Below are 26,041 nucleotides of genomic sequence, written 5' to 3'. Positions count from 1 at the left end.
CTTTGGGCTTCACTTTCTTGATACTGTCCTTTGATGCACAAAAGTTTTTAATTTTGATGAAGTCCAATTATTTTGTCTTGTTCTTTGTGTGCATTTGGAGACTTTTCTTTTTTTAAGTGAAGGCCATTTTGATATCATCAGCATTTTCTGCAAACCTAATAATCTTGGGCCTCTGTTCTTTTCTATTCTTCTATGTCTATGCCAAACGTTTGGCATTGTTCTCTGGTTCTATAAATGCTTTCCATCTTTTTTACACGTGTTTAACAAATGTGAGCTCTTATTAAAGAATTTTCTGTGCTCTGTAATGTTTTTAAGGCTCCTCCCCATTTTCTTCCTAATTATGGTCACTTGATATTATAAAATCAGAGCTGAATTTTTGATGGTATTCAATCATCTCAGGTTGTCTTTGGTTCTAAAATCTCATTCTTTGCAATGATATTTATTTTTTTTTAAAGTTTAAGAAATTTTTCTTCTTAAAATACAGAGCATATATTTAAATATTGCCAGTCTCATCTTTTCTGACTACAAAGAACTCTGAGTTCAGTATCAATTTCTCCCAAGGATTCTCAACCATACTGATGACCAATTCTTCCATGTTAATTTAAAAGGCCAGATTAACACTTTTCCTAATTACTTCCTTTAATCCTTCAGAAAATAAAATCAGCCATAAAGGAAATGTGAAATGTAGATTTTAACCAAGTGAAACTTCTAGCAGATACACAGTTCAAGGCTATTACCACTATTTCTTGCCATTATATCAGTTTGTGAATCATCGAGAATGTAGTAGTTCCCTTCAAAGTGTCTTTGAAGATATTCACACCATATTATTTTCTGTAAACCACTAAGGGGATCTCATAAATTATTTCCACAACAAATTTATTTTATTCTACACAGACAACAGTTATCTTATTTAGGTACAAAATCAGTGAATATAATCAAACTACATTACAACTATACAATTCAAATCCAAATGGACTAGTTAGTACAACATGTTCACTTTACACATAAAAACCTGAGGTTCATGAAAGTTAAGTGATACTGCCCAGGTCACAAGAAGATATACTGAAGGTCTCTCTCTCTCTCTTTTTCCCCCCCTGTTTTATGGATGTTTAAAGTCTACAGGTTAAACAAAATCTGTAAGTACTAAATGAGCAAAAAAACCCATTTTCTAATTTAGAATGAAAGAAAGTATAATTTTAGTAAACAAAAGACCTGTAAAAGTTTAAATTAAACCCCATTTTATCACCTTCAAATACAACATACAAATATTAGCAAAAATAATATTATTAATAAAAAATTTAATACAAATTATACCAACATTTACCCATAATCTATTAAATAGACTCACACGTTGAATAAATACTTAAATTCATAAAATATTAATTTTAGGCCAAATGCCCCTTACCTTAATCCATGAAAATTTCAGAGGAAAACATTATTTTACTGGTCAGAAACAAGTAAGTTGATGACCGAAAGGAGTGATGAAAATGATTTTTATCTGGATTGTGGTCATGGCTACATGTCAGGCATGCATTTTCAAAAGCTCACAAATGTACAGTAAAATTTAATTTTACTATATGTAAATTATAAACCTCAATAATCTAACCCATTAAGAGACAATTTTTTATTATGATAGAAATTAATATGTACCAGAGGAAACACTAAAAATCCTGAATTACAAACTCAAGACATTTTGTTGTGCAATTTTCAATTCTATTTATGCAAATATTTCAGTTTTTATTGATATATTTCTAAACTAATACGCAAACCAAAAAGAGAAAAAAAAGAGAGAAAAACCACCCGCACAAAAACCCCGAAAAACCACCAGGTACTTCTTTTTTTTAAAAAGTAACTCACCGTCTCATTTCCAAAAAGTATGTCAACGTAAGGCATAACTTTCATCAATGATTCCTTGTAGAACTGACTAATAAATGGTGCAGACAGATTCAAAGTAAAAATTCTGTTGTTTTCAGAAGCGTGGTTAGCCACTTTTAATACCGACTCTGGGGAAACTGTAAGAAAAAAGCCCTGGATAAAGAAAAAAAGGAGGGGAAATTGAAAATGTCATCTCCAGAGTCATTCTCAGTCAGAATAATAGAAATCTATAAAAAATGCAAAAGTCTACATAATACAAACTTTAAACTGCAGTTATAAAATGCAAGGCAGAAAACAGCAACATCTGATTAGAAGAAAAAAAGCTATCATATGAGTACAATATGCTTAATATGTGCCATTATGTCAGAGTATAACACATAACTTATTTCATACTAGATTTGTATACTAAATATGGAAAGAATCCTGGGAATCCACATAAGAAAAAAATATTTCAAAGCCCTTATTCAATATAATAATTACATTTAAAATAGAAAAACAGTAATGAAGGCAGATTGGATCCTTGTAGCTTCTTAGAAACAGTTTGGATTCTTATAAGTGACATTATATTTATTAAAAAATAAAATTAGTTTCCTAAGATCATAGCTTGTTAGCTTATGAAACACCTACAGGGTTTTTTTTTTAGGAAGATTCTAAATTAGAATTTTCAAGTAATGAGAAAATAATTCAGTAATAACAGAAAAATATTTTAATTAAAAAACATAGTCATGCTTTCTACATAAAAGAAAGTATAATCACAGACATGGATGCTTACATAGGAAATTGGTTTGAATGATGCACAAGTGAGTGAAGGAATACACAAAAAGCAACAGACGATAAAGTCGGAAAGGCCAGCTGAGTTAAGAACACAAAAGGCCTTCAGTGGCAGGTCAGGAGCCTATTAGATGGCATGGGGACAGATGATGGGTAATGATGTCTTCCTTGAAAGAAAGGAATAACAAGCCTGTACAAAAATTTAAAGGAAAGTTAATCTGGACAGCAACAGTTAAGACAAACAGAAAATCGTAAAGGAGAGAACAAGAGGAAGGCAAATGAGGTCAGCAGAATTGATGACAGAGAAATCCAACAAGGAAAATTTCAAGAAGATACTTTAAGGTAGCCAAAGCTATCAGTGGGTAGAGAAAGAAAGTATGAGCAAAAGTCGCTGGATTTGATGATTAAGTGCTTATGGTGTAAAGGTTAAAAAAAAAAAAGCTATTAAAGAAAGAATGATAAGAAAGCAGGGGTTAAGGCTATAAATTATTTTGGATGGTTTATCAATGAAAAATAATAGAATCATCTGAAACACAGGCAAAATAGGTAAGCAAAATTAATGTCCCCCAGGACAGCTTATATTTGATGGTACTTAGATTCAAAGGACCAGAGATAATATCCCTAGTTTGAATAGGTAATAGAAAAGAAAAGAGCAGAAAGACATTTTAGTGGGGGGAAGAAGACTGGAAGAGTTGCTCTTAAGAATAGGGAAAGTTTGAGCATTTTTGCTCTTCAACAAGAAGGATCTATGGGAGAAACAGAAGAATGAAGAAGCAAGATAGGGAGGATGATTAGAAGGAACAAGAAACCAGAGGAAGTAAGGGCAATGGGAACAAGAAGGAAAGAAGAGCTAGCTTGTAAATGGAAGAAATAACCTTGAAAATGTAACGGAAACTTCTTTTAAAATTACAAAAAGGCTACTGAAATACTCAACTACAACTGAAGGACTAACCATTTCCATCGTGCAAACTTTAAATACTTTAAAAAGAAAAAAACTCTTTTCTATTATATAAAAATTAGAATTTTAAAAGAATATTAAAAAATTAATTTTGAGGCAGGAGTCATGTATACTTGAATTTGAAGGGTTTATTGCCCTGATAAACTCAGAGGTATTGAGAGAATTTTATAGTATAATTGTCTGTTATTAAAGTATTGCTAATTAAATTCTAATAAAAATGTTTCCCTATTATAACATATTTTTATATTATTTAAAAATCCCATTTCATTAATTCTTTACCAATATTCAACTATTCTAAAAGATAACAAATCTTAGTCTTAGGTAACATTGTTTTTTGAATGTTTTCACTTCACTTTTTTAACCAACCACTATGTCACTTGCAATCTATGAACATCCAAGCTGTTTCCTTTGCTATTTTTGTCACTTGGAGAATTAAAATGAACAGTTTATATAGCATCTTGTCTCCATAGTAATATGTATGTACTTGCTTTTTAGTCTTTCATTTAATGAGGAATGTTTAAAGCTAACCCCCCTCCCATTTCTCCCCAAACTGTTCCAGCATGAAATAAAAACCTCCCAGAGCTAGCATTCTGCCAGCTGTGGATTAACCACAGACAGCCATAGAATGGTCTACACAAATAGTAACCTGGTCAAATAATTAGGCTTCTCACCAACTTCAGACTGAAAATTTGATCTGTGCTAAAATACATCTGATTGTAATTTAAGGTACTGAACAGTATGTCCCTGGAGTCTAAATTTGGCCTCATTCCAAAAGTGTGTATGTTGTATGTGTGTTTTACTTTAAAATGCAACACAAGATTATTGTGATGTGGACAATATAACTTATATTTTGTTAATTTTATAAAGAACATACAAAAAACTATCAGTTTGTAAGTGAGGAAAATTCACAATTTAAATTAATTCCATTTTTGAATAGTCTCTTGTTTTACTTTAAGTAAATATTTAGTATTTAAACAATTTAGGATTTGTGTTCTGTTATAGTGCAAAGACTTAAAACTGATGCCAACCATAATTTTTCTTCCTTGATTTATATCCTTTGCTAGGCCATATGTTCTAGACTGTATTATCACCAAATATAAAAACAGTGCCATTATAAAAAAATTTTTTTCAGGTGTCAGATTTGTAATAAAAACAGGCCAATAGTTTATATGGCTAGAGTTTAGAAAAATACTCTGTATAATCCATAAAATCTTATGATTTTTCTAATTAGGGATTTCAGTTTATACAACAGTTAATCCTATTACTCTTTGTCCCTATGAGCAACCAAAAGCAAATCAGATTCTAACACTTAAGAAATCTGATAATATTAATCAGTATTGAGAGTGAAGCAAGACGATTTTATCCATTAAAATGGAAAAGAAAACAGAACAAATAGGCAGGAGTGAGAGGGATGGCAAAAGACAAAGGTGGAGCCAAAGAATCATTTTAGCATAGCCAAACTTAATGCTTAGAAATCTCAAATACGTGTGACTGAACAGCGTGGGTCCACTAACGCGTGGGGTTTTTTTTATAAATACAGTATAGTCCTATAAATGTAGTTTCTCTTCCTTATCATTTTCTTTTTTTTTTAAGTTTATTTATTTATTTTGAGAGAGAGAGAGAGAGAGAGAGAGAGAGCCAGCAGAGGAGGGGGAGAGACAGAGGGAGAGAGGGGGAATCCCAAGCAGGCTCCATGCTGTCAACACAGAGCCTGAATCGGGGCTCAAACTCACAAACCGTGACATCATGACCCGAACCACAGTCAAGAGTCAGATGTTCTGAGCCCCTCAAGTGCCCAGTATAATTTTCTTAATGCATTTTCTTTTCTCTAGCTTACTTTATTGTAATATATATTAATAGACTGTTCATGTTATAAGTAAGGCTTCTAGTCAACAGTAGTTAACTACTATTAGTTCTTAAGTTTTAGGTGAGTCAAAAATTATACACAAATTTTTGACTGTATTGGGGTTTGACACCCCCCAGCTCCTGCGTTCTTCAAGAATCATTTGTACATAAATTTGTCATCCAACTACTCTAAGAATTTCTCTGTGTAGTTTAACTACTACAAAAGAGAACGTAAGAAATTAAACTGTTTAATACACTAAAAGATAAGGAAAGGAATTGCTCTTCTTGCTCTTTGCCAGTACATACCTTAATTCAGGACAATCATTTGGGGCTCTTTTTAATTGTCCTTACCTAAGTGCACAAATTTATTTTTATTATTTCCATTAACAATTACCCGAGGAATAGATGTGTGTGTGTGTGTGTGTGTGTGTGTGTGTGTGTGTGTGTGCGCGCGCGCGCACACGTATGCATGTACATTGTAAAATTTAAGGATGTGTAACTCTTGGAAATACAAAAATATTGATTAAAAATGGACTAAAGTTACACAGAGTAACCATGCCTTATAATTATCAATTGTGAATACAGGGAGAAAAAAGACCCTTTGTTTAGAAAAATACTCTAATTAGAATAGAACAGGGCAGAAATAGATCATATTATATTGAAACACTCAAAACAATCTATTCGAACCTATCTACATATATATATGCATAAAATTTCAAACACAGTAGTAGTAGTAGTAGATGTAGGTCAGAATTTGATCTATAAATAATGAGTAAACACTGGATTTTGACTAAAGGTTAAAAACGTGTAATTTAGTTTCCTTTCTTGCAAATACAGAACTATATAATTCTAGTTTGATCAAAGAGTTTTCTTTTACTTTCTTAAAAAACATAGACAATCTACAATAAAACAGAAGTAAATATCAAACTTCTGGAGTGGGAATGACTTTTGAGCCTAAAGAGAGAAGATTATCTAAAGATTTGCTAGAGAAAAATTAAGACTTTCAGTTGATTCTCTTCCAATCCTTGGAGGGGTTAAAAAAAAATCAGACAAAAGACCAGGAAAAATGTCTACAGTAAATATGACAAAGAGTTAATATCTTTAGTCTATAAAGAAGTTTAAAAATAGATTAAAAATTAAACAAACATTAGGACACCAATAATATGAGCCAAGAACATCAAAAAGCATTCCATTAAAATAAATATGCTAGTAAATAAATACATAGACAAGTATTCCTCACTAGCAATTAAAGAAATAACATGGTGAAAAAAGGTTCTTCAATGATGAAGAAAGGTTGGTGAAATTAATATACTAATACTGCTGGTGGGAGGACAACTAACACTGTTTTTCAGAAAATAATTTGAATACACATGAGGAACCATAAACAAATTCATACTTTTTGACCCAATAATTTTATTTATGAGAGTCTACATTATGGAAATAATCCAAAAATATGGGAAAATACACATTTATCAACATATCAGCATACTATTTATTTTACTGAAAACCTGGAAATAATGTAAATGCTTAATGATAGAGGAACAAATAGTCAAGAAAGAACTGGCATATATACCTATGTTAAACCTGGCTGTTGATCATTTAGAATGTGGCTAGTTCAGAAAAAAATGTGGCTAGTAAAATTGGAGACCTGAATTTCAAATTTTATTCAATTTTAATTTAAATGTAAGAAGCCACATGTAGCTAATGAGCATATGCAATGTGGCTAGTCCAACTGTGGAAATTAAATTTTAATTTAATATATTGAAGTTTAGAAATAGAAGCAGTGGAAAATATTTTTCTGCTAAACAATTTTATTGTTTTGGTAGGGCTACATTTCATTTTGATTATTGACAATTTACTGACTGAATTGATTGCTGTAAATTTAAGATAGACAACAATTTCAAAGGCTTAGCATGAACAAAAGAATGTCAAAAATATAATAATTTTATATAATTGCATGTTGAAATGAAAGATATTTTAGATATATTAAATAAAATACATTATTAATGTTATTTTTACCTGTTTCTTTCTACATTTTCAATTTGCTCCTAGAAAATTTTCAACTATATGTGACTTATTCTATTTCCATTGGACAATGCTCCTCCAGAAAATAATATGAAAAAATTTTTAAATTATGATTATGAAAACTAAGTAGAAAAGTGGGAAATGTTTACATCAGATAAATGTTAAATGAAACATAAGACATACAAATAGTGTGTACAAAATATGGTTATAAACTACACTAAATCAAAAGGACAAAACTAGAAGAGAATACACCCACAGTAAAAATGGTTAAATGTGAGCAGAAAAAATTATGGATAATTTTAATACTTTTTTATTTTTCAAATTTTGGTGATGCTGTTCAATTCTCTTCTGATAAAAACTACTTAAAAGACAAAATATTTTATCATTTGAAGTAAATTGCTACACAAACAAGAGTTGTTTATAGATGGTGAGAAGCTTAATTCAATAAATAAGAATGAGAGCAGATAAATAGCTAGAAGTAAGTCCATTTTATTTCTTCAAGTAGATGGCTGGAAAAAGGAAAGAAAAAAACTAAATATGAGATTAGTGACTTTGGTAAATATAAATCACTATTCATAACAGCAAAAGAGAAAGTAAGAAGGATGTGTGGTAACAGAAAAATATTTAGACAACCAAAAGAATGCCCCCAACCTAGACTACCAATGATAAGAGAGGGCTCAGAGTCCAGATGCTGTTTCTCAAGACATATAACTGTTGTCTGTTCTAAAGAACATATTTAGTCTGTTTTCCATAGCAGGATGGAGGCGCCATAGTAACACTTGTCAGAGAATGAGGTTGAAAGAATGAATAAATGAGAAGTAAAAAAAAAAAAAAAAAAAGTGTATATATACACACACACACAACACACACACCCAACCATATAGTATGTTTTCTTCTTCTTCAAAGGATCTACATGTTTTATCAATCTCCCAGAGTGTAAAATGTATCTCCTTATAGGGGTGGGAAGATCAAATATGAATTATGACAAAGCACAGTTCCTATGTGCTTTTAAGGAAAATGTTGACTTTGACAACCATTAAGACAATGTGTAAATTGTTTACAATTACAAAGTTATGATGTATACTACTTCCTACCAATGACAGCAGTGGAATCAGTAAAAGAAAAAGCCAGAACAAATACACTAGCAAATACTTGTTAGCACTGACAATATAATGCTTCAAAGGAACAAAATAGTTTACCTAGGTCTTCCTGCCTATATGGTTCCTTTTGGAAGCAGCAATGAGATCACTCATTCCAATATATTTTAATCTTTTTAGGGATTAGAATACCTGCAATCTTAACTATTCCATGAGCCTAGAAGTTAGCTTTTCTTCTATCTGAAATAATCCCCTGAAAAAGCATGTAATAGGAGGCAGCAAGACATAGTGGAAAGAAGATAGGTTTTAGGGGGACATACATAGGATATTAATCACAGCTTTGCTGAAAGTGAAAGGCAGTGTTAGGCATCCTGCAAGTCCATTTCTAGGGGAAAAGATAAGGAAAATGTGGTAAATGCACGCTATTATATAGAGATTAAAAGCAATAAACTAGAAATATATACATCAGATTGAACAAGCTATACAGTTCATACTTTTATATATTGTGTATATTGTAATCATGCATCTAAAAAATGATACATTTTCAAGGATATAAAGTTCATATCAAACACGTTAGAGTTCCCATGGTGAGAAGAGGAATGGGATTAGGGATAAGGAATGATATGAAAAATAAAATAATAAGAGAGGAGCCATGTCTAAGCCAAATGAAAATAATCTGACAGGATCCACTCAATTCTCAGCACGAGCGAGTTTAAACAAACCAGTATACTAACTCTACACTCAACATGGGGCTTGAACTCACGATCCTGAGATCAACAAGAGTTGCGTGCTCTACAGACTAGGCTGGCCAGACACCCCAACAGTATACTTATTTTTAACAGTTTTGTCCATCAGACTATTATTTAACTGTGATTTGGGGTTATCTAACTAACTGAGGCCTCACTGTTCTCATCTGAAAAATGGGAATAGTAACACCTATCAAGGTTGTTGTAAGAATTAAATGAATGTTTAATACAATGTTCGGCATGTTGTATGTGTTTCACATATATTTCCATTTTATTATTATTATTTCTGCAGTACTATGAAGAACATTAGAAAGTTTTAGTTTTTGCACGAATGGTGAATTCTACCTTATAGCTGTGAGTTACAATGCTGAACAAGAAGTATGCTCTTAAACATCCTTATACAGTTTGGTATTTCCTTTGAAATACAAATACATAAAACAAAATCCATCACTGCCTTTCCAAAAGCTCTGTCTGCCTCCTCTCTTTCCTTGATTTAATCATCCTATATCCTGCTGACAGACTAATCACCCTAATCACTCTTCTTTTCCTAGCAAATTAAATCCAAATGCCTCACACCCTAGCATTCAAAACTCTCCACAAAATACTCCAACTTACACAGTAAACCAGCTGTAACCTCTATTACTCCACAACATATGTCCTTGCTTCAATCATACAGAATGATTTCCTTCTCCTGAAATAAGTCTTCTGAATCTTTATGTTGTTCCCTCTATCTGAAATATCCACTACCTCTACCTGTTTGAATTTTACTCCTTCATCAAGGTCTGTGTAAATCTAAATTTCATCCCACAAAGTCTTTGTTCAACAACAGATGTACTCATTCCTCTTTGAACGTCCATAATATGTAATATTATGAAATAAATAAGACAATTTTATTTTGTTTATCTTTAAACAACTTACATTTGCCTAGCCTCTCTTGCCTGACTGTAACCTTAAGTGCAAGTATACTTTAAAATATTGGCTCCAGTACAAAGCAGTGTGTATGGTGTACAAATAATTTAAAAATATGTGATTAAATTTTTACTGAGACTCTACCTAGATTCCCATGTAACTGAGATGCTATTTTGAAAAAAAGAAAAGGAAAAAGGACAGCTGCGTTTTCATATCCTAAGAGAAGATTATATTCATTTTAGAGTTGGACAACTCTCTAGTTCAGACGATCTGAAACTTCCTCAGCTCCCAGCACCCTTAAGTTATAAGTGATGTTTTTTTTCCTATGGTGCTCTAAGACATACCTAACAGTTCTAGTTTCTATTTTTATTTATTTTGGGGTTTTTTGTTTGTTTTTTTTTAACAGGTCCAAATAACCTAATAAGTACTGAGAAGAAACAACTTAATAGCTGGCTTAAGAAAATCATACATATAAATTTAAAAAATACTTTTTACTTCCAAAAAACCGTAAGACTTATTAATGGGATATGATATGGTGCTTATGGGCATTGCACAACTCTTTAAGCCTTGGATTTGAATTGAATAGTGTAACCCTCATTTCCTGTTCTGCACTGATTTTCAGGAGGTACTTGCTGTTTTTTAATCATGGTAACCAATCCCAAAGATAGGATATCATCCCAAAGGAATGTATCGCTATCTAATGTTGAAACTGTGCATTACTCTGAGATAAATATAGTACAGAACTCTTGTGAATTTGCTGCAGTACCCTAGGGTATCTCAGTGTACAGCTTGGGAACTATGGCTCTAGTTGAAGAAAATACTGTGATAAACATTTTTACTTGAACGAGCTAAAGTCCTTCTTGGGTATGATTCAGAGTATTTAGAAAATGGAAATAGTTTACTATGCATGAGACAATAGAAGTAAATCTGAGTACAGGTGGCATTCTGGGGAGCAGAGCTAAGAGGATTTTACGGAGATGGCCCCTGACTAGATGATGGCAGTGGGATATCCTGAAAGTACAACACAGCCAATGAAAACTTGCCTGTGGCTGGGATGCCCCAATAACTTTGATAATGGTGATACCTAGTCATCAATTTTCATTTGTTTTCTATCCTATGTAATGTTATAATCCCTCTGTCCTAACCTAACCCTTCTATAAAAATTAGCTCTTCACCTTCCAAATATATGTAAATAATTTTTCATTTTTATGCTCAATAAAGTGTAAATTTAAGAATTATTATCTTTGTCCCCAAATCCAATGTTTAATGCCATATCAATTTTTAACTCTTTAGTAACTCTTCCAACTATGCCATCTTTGTCATTAATACAACATTAGTATGAATTTCCCATTAATATGCCCTCATTACTTTGTAAACACTACTGGAACAGTTTCCTTTCTTTGCTCCAAGACCTTAAATGGCTCATTTCCTAACAAGACATTTAAGCTCTTGACATGGCATTAAAAATCCTCTAAAGTAATCTATCTTTCCTATATTACCTCTGATGATTAATATAGAGGTATTACCTATATTATGGATATATAATATCTGACCACATAGGTCTTCCAGCTAGCCTAAGTAGAAATCCTATACTTTCCTATATACTTTCATTTGCTGGTGATATTTATTCACTCACTAGAATCTGTTCTTTACCTTCCACTTGGTCAACAAAAGCAAGGTTTGTAAGTGTTTTCTGTTGAAGGCCCAAAAGAAAATATTTTAGGATGTGGGTCGGATGATTTCTATTGCAACTGTTAAACTCTGCTGTTGTAGCACTAATGCAGTTATAGACAATACATAAAAGAATGAGCATGGCTGTGTTTGAATAAAACTTTATTCACAAGAATAGGCAGTGGGCAAAATCCAGCCCAAGAGACATACTTTGCTTACTCCTGAACTAAAGGAAAAAAAAAGAAATATACACTACTAAGTGGAAATGAAAACAACTACTCAGATAAAAAGAATGTTGAAGAGAACATTGACAGGAAATCCAATGTAGGGCAGTAATGAGAGTTAGCTTCCTCTTAATAATACAGAGCATGAAGAAATTGAAGGTGGGTTTAGAGAGAGAATGAAACTATAATTACATTTCTTAACGTCCTATCTTGAAATGAGAACATCTGACTATTTTCTAGCTAGCACCAAGACAACACAATTCACTTACATTTGAGTATCACATCCAATTTCCATAGGATACTGTTTTATCTTATTTTAGTTGTTGTTGCTTCCCATCCCTACCCCTCAATCCCCTTCAGTGCTTCTCCCTAGTAGAGGAAGTGGTGGAATGTGTTAATCAAGCTAACAAATGTTTGCAATGACAAGTTTTGAATTTTTAAAAACAAATCATAATTGGGGTGCCTGGCTGGCTCAGGTAGTAGAGCAAGTGACTCTTGATCTTGGGGTTGTGAGTTTAAGTCCCACAATGAGCACAGAGATTGCTTTTAAAAAAATCATAATCATGATAGAAGTTTGAGGTTTACAAACCAGGCAACTGTAGACTACAATTAAAATATATGGTGGCTTCTTTAATTGTCAAGGTATTACAGAGAGAAGTGCTCTTCTAATTCAAACTTTGGCCTACTTTTTGGCAAATTACTGAAATAAACACTGCTATTCCCACATTTTAAAAAAGCGAGTGGCACATATGAGCTATGTTGTTTTTTTTTTTTGTCTTTATTTTTACGTAGAAGTAAAAACTGGAGTAGTATGTCCCCTTAAAATATAAAAAATAGTAACAGATAATAGAGTAGCATGTGATAGTTAAAGAAGCGACTGGACTAGAAATTCTGGTCTAGGTTTTAGACAGGCTACTTTCAAACATTTGAGAAATATATTTAATCTTGATGAGCTTCGGTTTTTTCATTTACAAAAAATAAACAAAAGATTGGGTGGATAATATTCAGAGGCCCTCCATCTCAAAAATAATAGAATTCAGGGATGCCTGGCTGTCTCAGTTGATAGAATATATAACTATTTATTGATCTTGGGGTTGTGAGTTTGAGCCCCACATTGGGTAAAGAGCTTACTTGAAAAAATAAATGAAGGAGGCATTAACAAAAGTAGAACACAGGTTTAAAATTAACTGTTAATTGAGGTGAAATTCATAGAACATAAAATTAACCATTTTAAAGTGAAGAATACAGTGTAATTTAGTACATTAAGAATGTTGTACAACCATCACCTCTAGTTTCAAAACATTTTCATCACGCCAAAAAAGAAACCCTCTACTCATTAAAAATTTGCTCCTAGCCATTGGCAACACTAATCTGTTTTTTGTTTCTATGAATTTACCTATTATGGGTATTTCAAATAAACGGAATCATGCATTATATGATCTTTTATGTCTGGCTTCTTTCACTTAGCATAAAACTTCTCAAGTTCATTCATGTTGTAGTATGTTGTATATTTATTCCTTTTTATGGCTGAGAAATATTCCATTCCAAACACATCTCACAATGTGTTTATCCATCTATCTGGTTAGGGATATTTAGCTTATTTCCATAATTCATTTCTTTCATAATATTTTTAGAAGCAATAAACAATACACATGTACATGTCAAAAGTGCACTTTAAACACAGGCAAGAGCTAAATAGTCAATAAATGCACTTATATGGACCTTGACATTTTCTTTTTAGGTGCTGCGAGCACATCAAAAGGAAAAGGATTATTTTCAGACTTGAATAACTTCTTTATTGCTGAAGCCAACCCTGATCGCTACCTGATTAATATCCAACCACTCACAGTAGTAGCACAAGGAGGCAAAAAGGTACAGATAACTCTTGAGACACTAGCTATGAAAACCGTATGACACTGAAAGTTTGCATGTTAAATGAAATATTATTTTTCAGACCATATATTACTTAGACATTGTCTTCTGGCTATTAGTAAGTTATATGATTTGATATAATTTTTAAGATAAGAATGACTAACATGTATTTTTATTACTGGTATTAGGACAGTGGTTCTAAAAGTGTAATTCCTGAATCAGCAGCTATAGTATCACTGGTAACTTGGTAAAAATGAAAAATTTAGGTCCCACCCCAGACCTAATGAATCAGAAACTGTGGGTGAGACATAGCAATTTGTTTTCACAAGCCCTCCAGGTGATTTTGACGTATGTTAGAAGTATGAAAATCACTGGTCTATAATAATGAAAGATCCATTCATTATCCTTAAGACCCTATCCAGCATAGAGAAACTAAAACTCTTCATGAAGATGGCAAAAAAGAGACCCACTACAAAATATGAAAACTGTCTGTAGTGAAGGAAAAACAGACTGTGACTTTTTGTTCCAAGAAGTAGCTCTAACATTATCTAGATAAAAAATTAGAATTAATTCTAGATATGTCTCCTGTAGCAAGGGAAGCAAAAACAAAAATAAACTACTGGGGACAACATCAAAATAAAAAACTTCTGCACAGCAATGAAAATAATTAATAAAACTAAAAGGCAGACTACTTAATAGGAGAAGATATTTGCAAGTGCCATATCTAATAAAAGGTTAGAATCTAAAATATATAAAGAACTGATACAGCTCAACACCAAACAAACAAATAATGCCATTAAAAAATAGGCAGAAGATATGAACAGACATTTCTCCAAAGAAGACATACAGATGGCCAATAGACACATGAAAAGATGTTCAACATCACTCATCATCAGGAAAATACAAATCAAAACCACAGTGAGATATCACCTCACACCTGTCAGCATAGCTAAAATCAAAAAGACAAGAAACAACAAGTGTTGACAAGGATGTGGAGAAAAGGGAACCCTCATGCACTCTTGGTGGGAATGCAAACTTGTGTGGCCACTGTGGAAAAGAGTATGGGGGTCCCTCAAAAAATTAAAAACAGAACTACTGTATGATCCAATAATCCCAGTACTGGGTATTTGTCCCCCAAATATGAAAAAACTAATTCATCGGGGCGCCTGGGTGGCGCAGTCGGTTAAGCGTCCGACTTCAGCCAGGTCATGATCTCGCGGTCCGGGAGTTCGAGCCCCGCGTCAGGCTCTGGGCTGATGGCTCAGAGCCTGGAGCCTGTTTCCGATTCTGTGTCTCCCTCTCTCTCTGCCCCTCCCCCGTTCATGCTCTGTCTCTCTCTGTCCCAAAAATAAATAAATGTTGAAAAAAAAATTCAAAATGATACATGCACTCTTATGTTTATACCAGCATTATTTAAAATAGGCAAATTATGGAAGCAGCCCAAGTGTCTATTGATAGATGAATGGATAAAGAAGATGTGGTACATATACACAATGGAATATTATTCAGCCATTGAAAAGAATGAAATCTTGCCATTTGCAACAACATGGATGGATGCAAAGAGTATAATGCTAAGCAAAGAAGTCAGTCGGACAAAGACAAATACCATACGATTTTACTCATATGTGGAATTTCAGAAACAAAACAAGCAAACAACGGGAAAAAAAAGAGACAACCCCCCCCCCAAAACAAACCTCAGACTCTATTAATTATAGAGAACAAACAGATGGTCACCAGAGGGGAGGAGGTAGGAAATGGGTGAAACAGGTGAAGGGGATTGGGAGTACAGTTATCTTGATGAGCATTGAGTAATATATAGAATTCTGGGATCACTGTAATTGTACACCTTGAAATTTAAAAAATTTTTATAAAATAGGATTAGTTTGCCTGTAACTATGACATTGGCCTGAACACAGCCATTCTGCTATTATTTGGTTCATATATGGGCTTCCAAGTTATCTCCCATGAAATGAGGGTTCTGCAGTTAAAATATTTAAAATTGAACCTCAAGGGGCGCCTGGGTCGCTTAGTCTGTTAAGCGACTGACTCGACCTCAGCACAGGTTTTGATCGCACAGTCGTGAGTTCAAACCCTGTGTTGGGCTTTGCACTGGGCATGAAGCCTACTTAAAAACAAACAAACAAATAAAATTAAAAAACAAAAAACAAAAAACCTCAGAGCAGTTGCTCTACTTGTCCAAAGTCATGCAACTACTGATTTGAGGAGGCACTAGAATTCCAATCTACTGTCTCATATATCTGCTTACTTGTTTATATACACCCCGCCATGTTCCATAAATAAGACAACTTAGAAAAACAAAAAACGACCAGGGAGAATATAACTCAGATTAGGTTAAGTTTGGGGATAAAATGAAATACATAGCACAGGAGTCTTGGATTAACTCTGAATCTGGTTCTAAGTTTCTTGACTGCCAAAGCAAAAAGTAAAACATCCAGTTACCTGACTTTCATTCTTAAAGAGAAAGTAACACTTTTGTATGAGGAACATTTGGTTCTAAAACATACTTCTCATATTATGCTTGACATATTGAACACTGATTGATACAGAAGACTCTGTTATCTCTAACAACTTCTCATTAGCAAGTTCAGTCTTTATTGTGCCATTCTTCAGTGAAAGACTATGGCCCTGATATTAAAACAACTCAGTGAAAGCAGTGCAAGTGGGAGTAAAAAGCCAAGTAAATAGTTCTGCTGTCCAAGCATAAAACTTGGGAGTTTTTAGAGAAAAGGATAGACTATCTGTTCCTCAAATAATCCTCTATCATTATCAATTCTCTAAAACAGGATGAGAAAATATTTACAGAGAGTACAACTTGAGGTTGTACTCTCTAAGAGTTTTCTTATTTGGTACATGTTCCATAATACCATGCCACCCACTCTATTACATGAAGAATAATCAATTTATTTGTCATGGAAATCTGCTCAGTGGTAAAATCTTTATGATTTACTATAAGAAATTACATTACTATTCTATAACACAATTTGCTCAAATAGCACTTGCTCAAAGAGATTTTCACCAACAATTCTAGGTAGTATTACAGTGTACTCAAGTACTCAGTGTACTTGTCATTTTGATTTGGCTTCATTTATTTTTAAACATAGCATTCATCACTACCTAACACTATATTATACATTCACATATTTATTTTATTTATTCTCTGTACTATTGGAATTTAATATCTAGCAGGGCAAGAACATCTGTTTTATTCATATTGCATCCCCAGAGCAAAGTCAGGCATGTAGTTAGAAAAAAATTTTAAATATTTTTTGAATGAATGAATTTACTTAGACTGGACAGAGGAGCAGAAAAAGAGATGGTATAATGTTAAAACACATTAATAAAAATACCAGGTAGCTGAAGCAATGGTTGCCACCTAAGTCTTATCTCTCTCCAAGACAATACAGAACAAGGATGGAAAAATAATAAAAACACCATGTCCTCAGCATAACCTGGTGATAAAAAGAATGCCCAAGAGCAAAATACCTATAATTAAAAAGAGAAAAACCATCAAGGTCCATAGTTAGATCTCTTACATTCATGACTCACCCTGACTCTATCCTAAGGCCCTGTGGAGAGCAAAGGTAGTTTAAGAAAATCTGTTGGGTAAAGAGAAGTTGGTAACTGGGCCTAAAATAATCTAAAACTACTGTCAGAAAGATGATATCCATCCTAAACATGAAAAATATGAAACAAGTATCCAAGCAGATCAGAGGAAGACATTAAAAGTACACAAATTTAAAGGAGCATTCTTTGAAATGTACATTTCCTGAGGGAGAGTAAAAAGGTACAAAAGCAGCCCCTTTGGCTTGAAGATAAAAAAGAAGGAAATGAAGATAAAAAAAGCAAAGGGGCAATTTTTACGTTTTGAAAGAGAGCACAAAGTTGGAGAACTCACAATCCTTAACCTATCCCAGAAGAAAAATATACTGAAAACAATTCCTATCCCTCTCCACAAAACAAATCCACTGAAGAATCTGCACTTTGAGGGGCACTTGGGTGGCTCAATTAAGTGTCTGACTCTTGGTTTCAGCTCAGGTCATGATCTCGTGGTTTGTTAATTTGAACCCCACAGTGGGCTCTGAGTTGACAGTGGGAAGCCTGCTTGGGATCTCTCTCTTCCTAGCTCTCTGCCCATCCCCCACCACTTGCTCTCTCTCTCTCTCTCTCTCTCTCTCTCTCTCTCTCACACACACACACACACACACACACACACACACACACACACACAAATAAATAAACTTAAATTTTTTTTACAAATCTGCATTTTGATTCACTGATGGGAGAGCATATTGTTTTTACTAGGAATCATTTAAAACAATATAATACCACCCCCCTCCACACACACACACACACACACACACACACACACGCCCTCCCACACCGAACAAGAGAAAGAGTAGCAGATAGCTAACAAATATCAGAAATGAGAATTAATACATATTAACTGAGGAAAACTCCAAAGGAAAATCAACCCAATACAAAAGAAAGTAACAAGGCAATGCCACAAATGGAATTCAAAATATTCAAACAAACATTTGAAGATATGAAAACCCATCATGAATCTAAAATTCCAAAACCAAGAACAGAAATAAACGAAAACCACAAAAACTGAATGGTCTGAATTCAGCAACAAGAAAGGAAGACAAAGATAAAATCAACTCAGAAATGAAGAATAAACTATAGGGTGCTCACGGAAGGAGAAATTCAAATGTAATAAGGGCAGGAAACTAAAAGAGAATGAAAATGAAAATAATTAGGAGGTAAAAAGTCAGAGAAGAATAATGGAAACAGTAGACAGGGAAGGGAGGAATAATATTTGTTTGAATCCCTCTCTTCTCCCAAAATACAAGGGAACAAAGTTAATATTTAAAACTAATATCCCAGAAAACTTTTTAACAATAAGAATAAGTCTGACAATGAAATGGCCCACTGGATACCTAGGGAAATAACCCCCAAATGAGCAACCTGTAGATGTATCAGGGTGAAACTATTACATTTCAAGAATAAAAACAAAATCCTCTAGACCTCCAGGTCCAACAACCAAATATTTTATAAAGTCAAAATAATTTGACTGGTATCAGACTTTTCCAAAACCAACATACAAAACAAGCAACAAATGAGCAGCAAAATTTAAAAAATTCACTGAAAGAGTAAACCAATTATTTTTATATCCAGATGAACTTTCCTTTAAATATTAATACACAGGGGCGCCTGGGTGGCGCAGTCGGTTAAGCGTCCGACTTCAGCCAGGTCACGATCTCGCGGTCCGTGAGTTTGAGCCCGGTGTCAGGCTCTGGGCTGATGGCTCAGAGCTTGGAGCCTGTTTCCGATTCTGTGTCTCCCTCTCTCTCTGCCCCTCCCCCGTTCATGCTCTGTCTCTCTCTGTCCCAAAAATAAATAAACGGTGAAAAAAAAGTTTTTAAATATTAATACACAGATTTTAGGTAATTCTGTCCCCATGAATTGTTTTGAAGACTCTATTAGAGGAGGAGTTTTGATATGATGGTAAACATTTAAAAATATATACATGTACATCTATTGCTAAAATAAAAATAGAGACAAGGGTAAAACAGTAACGTACAAATTTTATATGTTGGGAAAAGCAGAAATAATGTAAGTAAACAAAACTAAAAATGATGGAGAGAGAAGGAAACAGAGTAAGATGAAGGGCTGTTACATACACAACAGATGAGAGTTAAAGTATACTAACCCAAACAGAAAAACCAGATGGTAAAAGGTTAAATAAAATAACAGGGGACTTAGAAAAGATCATTTTAAAAAGTGTAAGCATAATGGTAACCACTAAAACAAAAATATAAACTGTCGTCAATAAACATAAACAAAACACTTTTTTAAAATTTAAAACCAAAACTGTGTTTTTCACAAGCAAACTTGATGAGTGAACTGAGTGGTAACACTCAAAAAGTCATTTCTCTTTAAGGACTATAGATGCTCAATGAGCAACAAGTATTATTGTTTCTGGCAAATAGTAGGTGACTAAAAAATGTATATGAAATGAGATGAATCTTTATTTCTGGCCAGATGTTGCCAGTATCCTATTTTTATTTAGAAATGCTGCTCAAAGAAATGCCACACTTTTGCTCTAATCAAATAGAATAGGACCTATCTCATACCATAAAATATTATTGATTCTTCAATATTTATTTAAATGCATTCAATTATTCAAAAGTCAGATATTAAGGAAAACTTATTAAACTATTGATAGATTTTAATGAGAAATAATTAAAAGATGTAGAGCTGGTTTTAAGATGGCATTTCTGATGCCAAGAGTCAGCCCACCCCTTTTCCTGACTAGCACTCTGGCTTAAGTTCAGTTGAGTAGAATACTGGAGAATCCAATCTTCTCTGGAGAAACTAGTCCTGAAGAAGAAAATCAAATTATCTCTCCTATGAAAAAGCTGTCTTTTACTTGAATACTCCAAGGAGGTCCAAATGTCTCAAGTTGTGCCTGGTCTAACCAGGTATTCAATGCATCACTCCAAAATATAAACAGACAACTAGCATTACCATGTATTTAAGAAGAGTGTCTAACAAAAAGTGAAGATACAGAAAAGGAATCCCAATGAGACAGAAAACAGAGAAAATGATGAAAAGAAATATAAGTAGAGGATTGATCCAAGAAATCAAATTACTAACAAAAGTTATAAAAAGAAAGAACAGAAAAGTTGTAGGACAGAAATTAGAAAAGAAATGTTTAAAAATCCTCCAGAATTTCCTTATTGTCTAGATTTATAGGAACTGGTAGTTAATGCAACAAATGAAAAGACATTATTGGTAAGGAAAATTTAGAAAATCAGAGATAAAGATTATAAAATGAGTTCAGAAAAAAATCAGATCACATACAAAGGCTTAGGAAAAAAAGAGACTTTTCAAAAGCAACATTTGAGATTACAATATAATACAACAATCATTCCCCAACTTTAAAAAAAATTTTTTTAATGGTTTTTAATTTTTTTTTTCAACGTTTATTTATTTTTGGGACAGAGAGAGACAGAGCATGAACGGGGGAGGGGCAGAGAGAGAGGGAGACACAGAATCGGAAACAGGCTCCAAGCTCTGAGCCATCAGCCCAGAGCCTGACGCGGGGCTCGAACTCACGGACCGCGAGATCATGACCTGGCTGAAGTCGGACGCTTAACCGACTGCGCCACCCAGGCGCCCCTGTTTGTTTATTTTTGAGAGAGAGACAGAGTGTGAGTGGGGAGAGGGCAGAAAAAGAGGCAGACACAGAATCCAAAGCAGGCCCCAGGCTCTGAACTGTCAGCACAGAGCCCAATGCGGGGCTCAAACTCACGAACCGCGAGATCATGACCGGGGCTGAAGTTGGGAGCCTAACCGACTGAGCCATTCTCCAATTCTAAATGAATTTTTCTTCCTAGAATTCCCTACGCAGCCAAACCATTCATCTAGAATGAGAGAAAATGATGGTGATATTTTGAAATATTTAGGTCTCTAAACATTTATCTCTCTTGTATTCTCTCTCAGAAAGTTAACAGAGGATGTATATCTTCAAAACAAGAATTTAACTAGGGAAGAATCCATGGGATTCTGGAAACAAGTAGTCAACACAGATCAGAGATGAAGGGAATTTCAGGATGATAGTGAAAAAAGGCACTGTATGATTTTTATCTCAAATTAGAACCAACAAGACTTTTATAAATAGCTTAAGTAGTAACAGATTTTTCTTGTGTCCATTTTGAGCTGATAGAGTATTTAATATTTAATTGAGAAATACTTATACGTTATCAAATTTTTACTATTAGAATTTCATAGGGTCATTATTTTAGGTGACTCAATGTATCACATTTTTGAAATAAAAAGACCACATTCCATACACATTTCTCCATTGAGAAATATATATAATTCTTCTTATAAATAAAATAAAAATTAAAATAATCACAGATATATGGATAAAAACCTAATCTAACGTCTAATGCCTGAGTGTGTACAACACTATTTCCACCCTGAGGCACAATCTGTAAGTTACTAAGAGAAAAATCAACGGAAGTTTCAAGCTAGAAGAAACTTTTGGGATCATCTTCTTGAATCCTACCAGGAGAAAACTAAGACAAACATCAACCAACTGACTTGCCCAAGGATCAAAAACAAAAACAAAGAACTGTGTGATAAGACAGAGATGAAAGATACTGAAATCTTTGGCCTTTGGATCAAAACTTCCTATTTGAAATAGGAGATTGAAGGTAGGACATTAGATCAAAGATTTATTTTTCTCTAGCATTATGAAATAACTGTAACCATGAAGGCTTACGTTAGGTTCTGAAGCTTTGTTTTAATTATGGCAATGCATTCTGGGTATCATATGCTACCTTGGGATATAATATGGTACCATCTAGTTATAAAAAGAGAATATAAAAAGACAAAAGACTACATTTTCAACTGCAATTTTCTTTTGTATAATTGAATTTGTGGCTGTTGGTAAATCCCTGGCAATATTTTGTGGGCTACCATAGTTCTATGTTATCATTAATTACATAATATATACCATATGTTGAACCTATGCAGAGTTAGTATATAAATATCTTTAAAGAAACATACTGATAAAATCAATATTGTAATGAATGCATAAAGAGGTTTTTATTTCCTCAAACATTTTTATCTAATTTGGAAAGTCTTTTCTAAAACATGTTTATTTTTTTATTTGCTGAAATATTTTCCAAATTCAGAAAAAAGAATAGATATGAAAAGAAAGAATAAAGGGAAGGAATTTTTTAAGTATATGGATTAGGATTGGAAAAAAGGATTTATTTTCAGAACTACCAGTTAAAATATGGGTTCAAATATTATTACATTAAGCTAAAATTGATGTGGGCTATTTGTGATTTAACAAAGTTATAAAGCTGAAATCATTTTATATGATTTTAAAGAATTTCTTAAAAGAGCATTTCAAACCCTACTATTTTATTCCTACTTACACAAGACTTTTCTCTACCTGATTTTAATGGTTTCAGTAAATTAGATATAATATTGTATCTTAGATCTAAAAAAGTTCTGTGCATTCCATTTCAATTGGATAAAATGGAAATTGGTTTAACTCTGTGAGTTAGCATTTAGTAGTTATGCACAGAACTCAGGGTGAGCCATCACACTGTGATCCAATTGAAAAATAATCAGAAAATTATCCCATCCTGCTCTGAGTCTGGCACAATAAGGGCAGCATTTTTAGAACCAGATATATCCCTGTTTCAAAGAATACTGTCAAAAACAGGGTGCAGAGGGAAAATGGTTTCTTAAAATCACAATTTAATTAAAATTTAAACGTGCCAAAGATTTTTCCACATATGTACACACACACAGTTTAGTCTATATACTACATGTATACTAAGGGTACCTGTACCCCTCCTCAAGTCATTGTCCCAACTGGGAATAAGTCTCCTTTCCTCATTTCTCTAATCTCTTCCCAAAATTGATGGCCTTCTTTTACTGATACAAATTTGCTGAATTTATCTGAGTAGTATTTTCTTTTGATGCTTATCATATAAACTTTCTGCTAAGTATATGCTAATGTATCTTTTGACCTCAAATCTACCTTAAAATTTTTTTAATGTTTATTTTTTAGAGTGAGAGAGTGCATGCATGAGCAGTAGGAGGGCAGAGAGAGGGAAACAGAGGATCTGAAGCAGGCTTTGCTGACATCAGAGAGCCCGGTGTGGGGCTCGAACCCATGAACCATGAGATCATGACCTGAGCCAAAGTCTGATGCTCAACCAACTGGGCTACCCAGGTGCCCCAACCTTTTATATTGTAGAACTCAATATCTGATTGAAAAGATGACTAAGCATGTAAGCAAGGTGTTCTATGTGAACTCTTTTATTATAAAATGTGTAATTACATTCTCTGTGAGTCAAACTATTATGTTGTGAACTCAAGAGGCATTTCAGTCTTACATTGTTACTCATTTAGCAGAGATCCAGGTAACAAGAACAAGAACAAGAACTATAACAATAGCAGCAGTTATGCTTTTTAGAATATTATATGTGCCAGGCTCTTTCTTAAGTGTTCCAAATATATTACCTCATTTAATCATTACTAAACTCTAATCATTACTAAAACTCTAAGAGATAGGTACTATTATTACCTTATTTGATAATTTTAAAATTAAAGTATAATTAACATACAGTACTTATTAGTTTCAGGTGGACGGTATAATGATTCACCAATTCAATATATTACAAAACATTCATTAAGATTAGTATACTCTAGATACCCTTTATTCTATATATTATGAAATTCTCTCTCTATATATTATTCTATATATTACAAAATTCTATATATTACAAAGTATTCATTAAGGTTAGTATACTCTTGATACCCACCTCCCATCTAGCATCCATCAGTTTGTTCTTTGTATTTGAGTGTTTTTTTTCTCTTTTTTCTTTGTTTCTTAAATTCCACGTGTGAATACATATAGGATATATCTTTCACTTATTTATTTCACTTAACATTATACCTCTAGGTCTGTTCATGTTGTTGCAAATGGCAATACCTCATTCTTTTTTGTAGCCAAGTAATATCCCATTGTATATATACACACCACACCGTCTTTATCCATTCATCTATAGATGGATACTTGGGTTGTTTCCAGATCTCAACTACTGTAAATAATGTGATAAACACAGGGGTGCATATATAGTTTTGAATTAGTGTTTTTGTATTCTTTGGGTAAATATCCAGTAGTGAAATTATTGGATTATACAGTGGTTCTGTTTTTAATTTTTTGAGGAACTTCCATACTGTTTTCCACAGTGGCTGTACCAGTTTGCATTCCCACCAACAGTGCAACAGTGCAACTTCTCTCCATATCCTTGTCAACACTTATTGTTTCTTGTGTTTTTGATTTTAGCCATTCTGACAGGTATGAAAGGATATCTCATTGTAGTTTTGATTTGCATTTCTCTGATGATGAGTGATGTTGAGCATCTTTTCATGTGTCTGTTGGACACCTGTATATCTTCTTTTGAAAAAGTGCCTATTTAGGTCCTCTGCCCATTTTGGAGTTGAGTTGTGTAAGTTCTTAAATATTTTGGGAACCCATGGGGGAGGGTAAGAAAAAAAAAAGAGAGGTTAGAGTGGGAGAGAGCCAAAGCATAAGAGACTCTTAAAAAATGAGAACAGGGGCGCCTGGGTGGCTCAGTTGGTTGAGCCTCCGACTTCGACTCAGGTCACGATCTCGCGGTCTGTGAGTTTGAGCCCCGCGTCGGGCTCTGGGCTGATGGCTCAGAGCCTGGAGCCTGCTTCCGATTCTGTGTCTCCCTCTCTCTCTGCCCCTCCCCCATTCATGCTCTGTCTCTCTCTGTCTCAAAAATAAATAAAAATTAAAAAAAAAATGAGAACAAACTGAGGGCTGATGGGGGGTGAGGGGGGGGGCAGGTGGGTGATGGGTATTGAAGAGGGCATCTTTTGGGATGAGCACTGGGTGTTGTATGGAAACCAATTTGACAATAAATTTCATATATCAAAAAAAAATAAAATCAATTTGAAAAGAAAAAAAATTTGGACATTAACCTCTTACTGAACACATCATTTACAAATATCTTCTATTCAGTAGGTTATCTTCTTGTTGTTTTGATGGTTTCCTTTGCTGTGCAAAAGCTTTTTCTTTTGGTATAGTCACAATAGTTTAATTTTGCTTTTGTTTTCCTCACCTGAAGAGACCTATCTAGAAAAATGTTTCTACAGCTGATGTCAAAGAAATCACTGCTTATTTTCTAACCTAATAGATAGTTTCAGAAAATTTCATCCAAACCCAGCAGAATACACATTCTTTTCTAGTGCATATGGAAACTTCTCCAGAACAGATCAAATGTTAGATCACAAAATGAGTCTCAATAAATTTTTAAAAAGACTGAAATCATATCATACATATTTTACGACCACAATGGTATGAAATCAGAAATCAATCGCAAGGAAATATCTGGAAAAAACACAAATACATGGAGGTTAAATAACATATTACTAAACAATGAATGGGTCAATGAAGAAATCAAA

At 33.5% G+C, this 26,041-nt stretch overlaps 1 protein-coding gene across 4 annotated transcripts in view; it reads right to left on the bottom strand.

Annotated features, from left to right (window-relative positions):
* The window catches only part of ADK (adenosine kinase), a 530,009-nt gene that overhangs the window by 182,205 nt on the left and 321,763 nt on the right, over positions 1-26,041 (bottom strand). For all 4 annotated transcript variants that reach the window (XM_040485454.1, XM_040485456.1, XM_040485455.1 and 1 more), the window contains one exon: positions 1,858-2,028. In XM_040485454.1, the coding sequence (XP_040341388.1) occupies positions 1,858-2,028 (171 nt within the window). The remainder of the gene's footprint in view (positions 1-1,857; positions 2,029-26,041) is intronic.

The sequence above is a fragment of the Herpailurus yagouaroundi genome, unplaced genomic scaffold (genome assembly GCF_014898765.1).
Source record: "Herpailurus yagouaroundi ecotype Mexico unplaced genomic scaffold, PumYag 163, whole genome shotgun sequence".
Taxonomy (NCBI): Eukaryota; Metazoa; Chordata; class Mammalia; order Carnivora; family Felidae; genus Herpailurus; species Herpailurus yagouaroundi.
The sequence above is the reverse complement of the archived record's forward strand: the minus strand, read 5'-3'. Positions and strand labels throughout refer to the sequence as shown.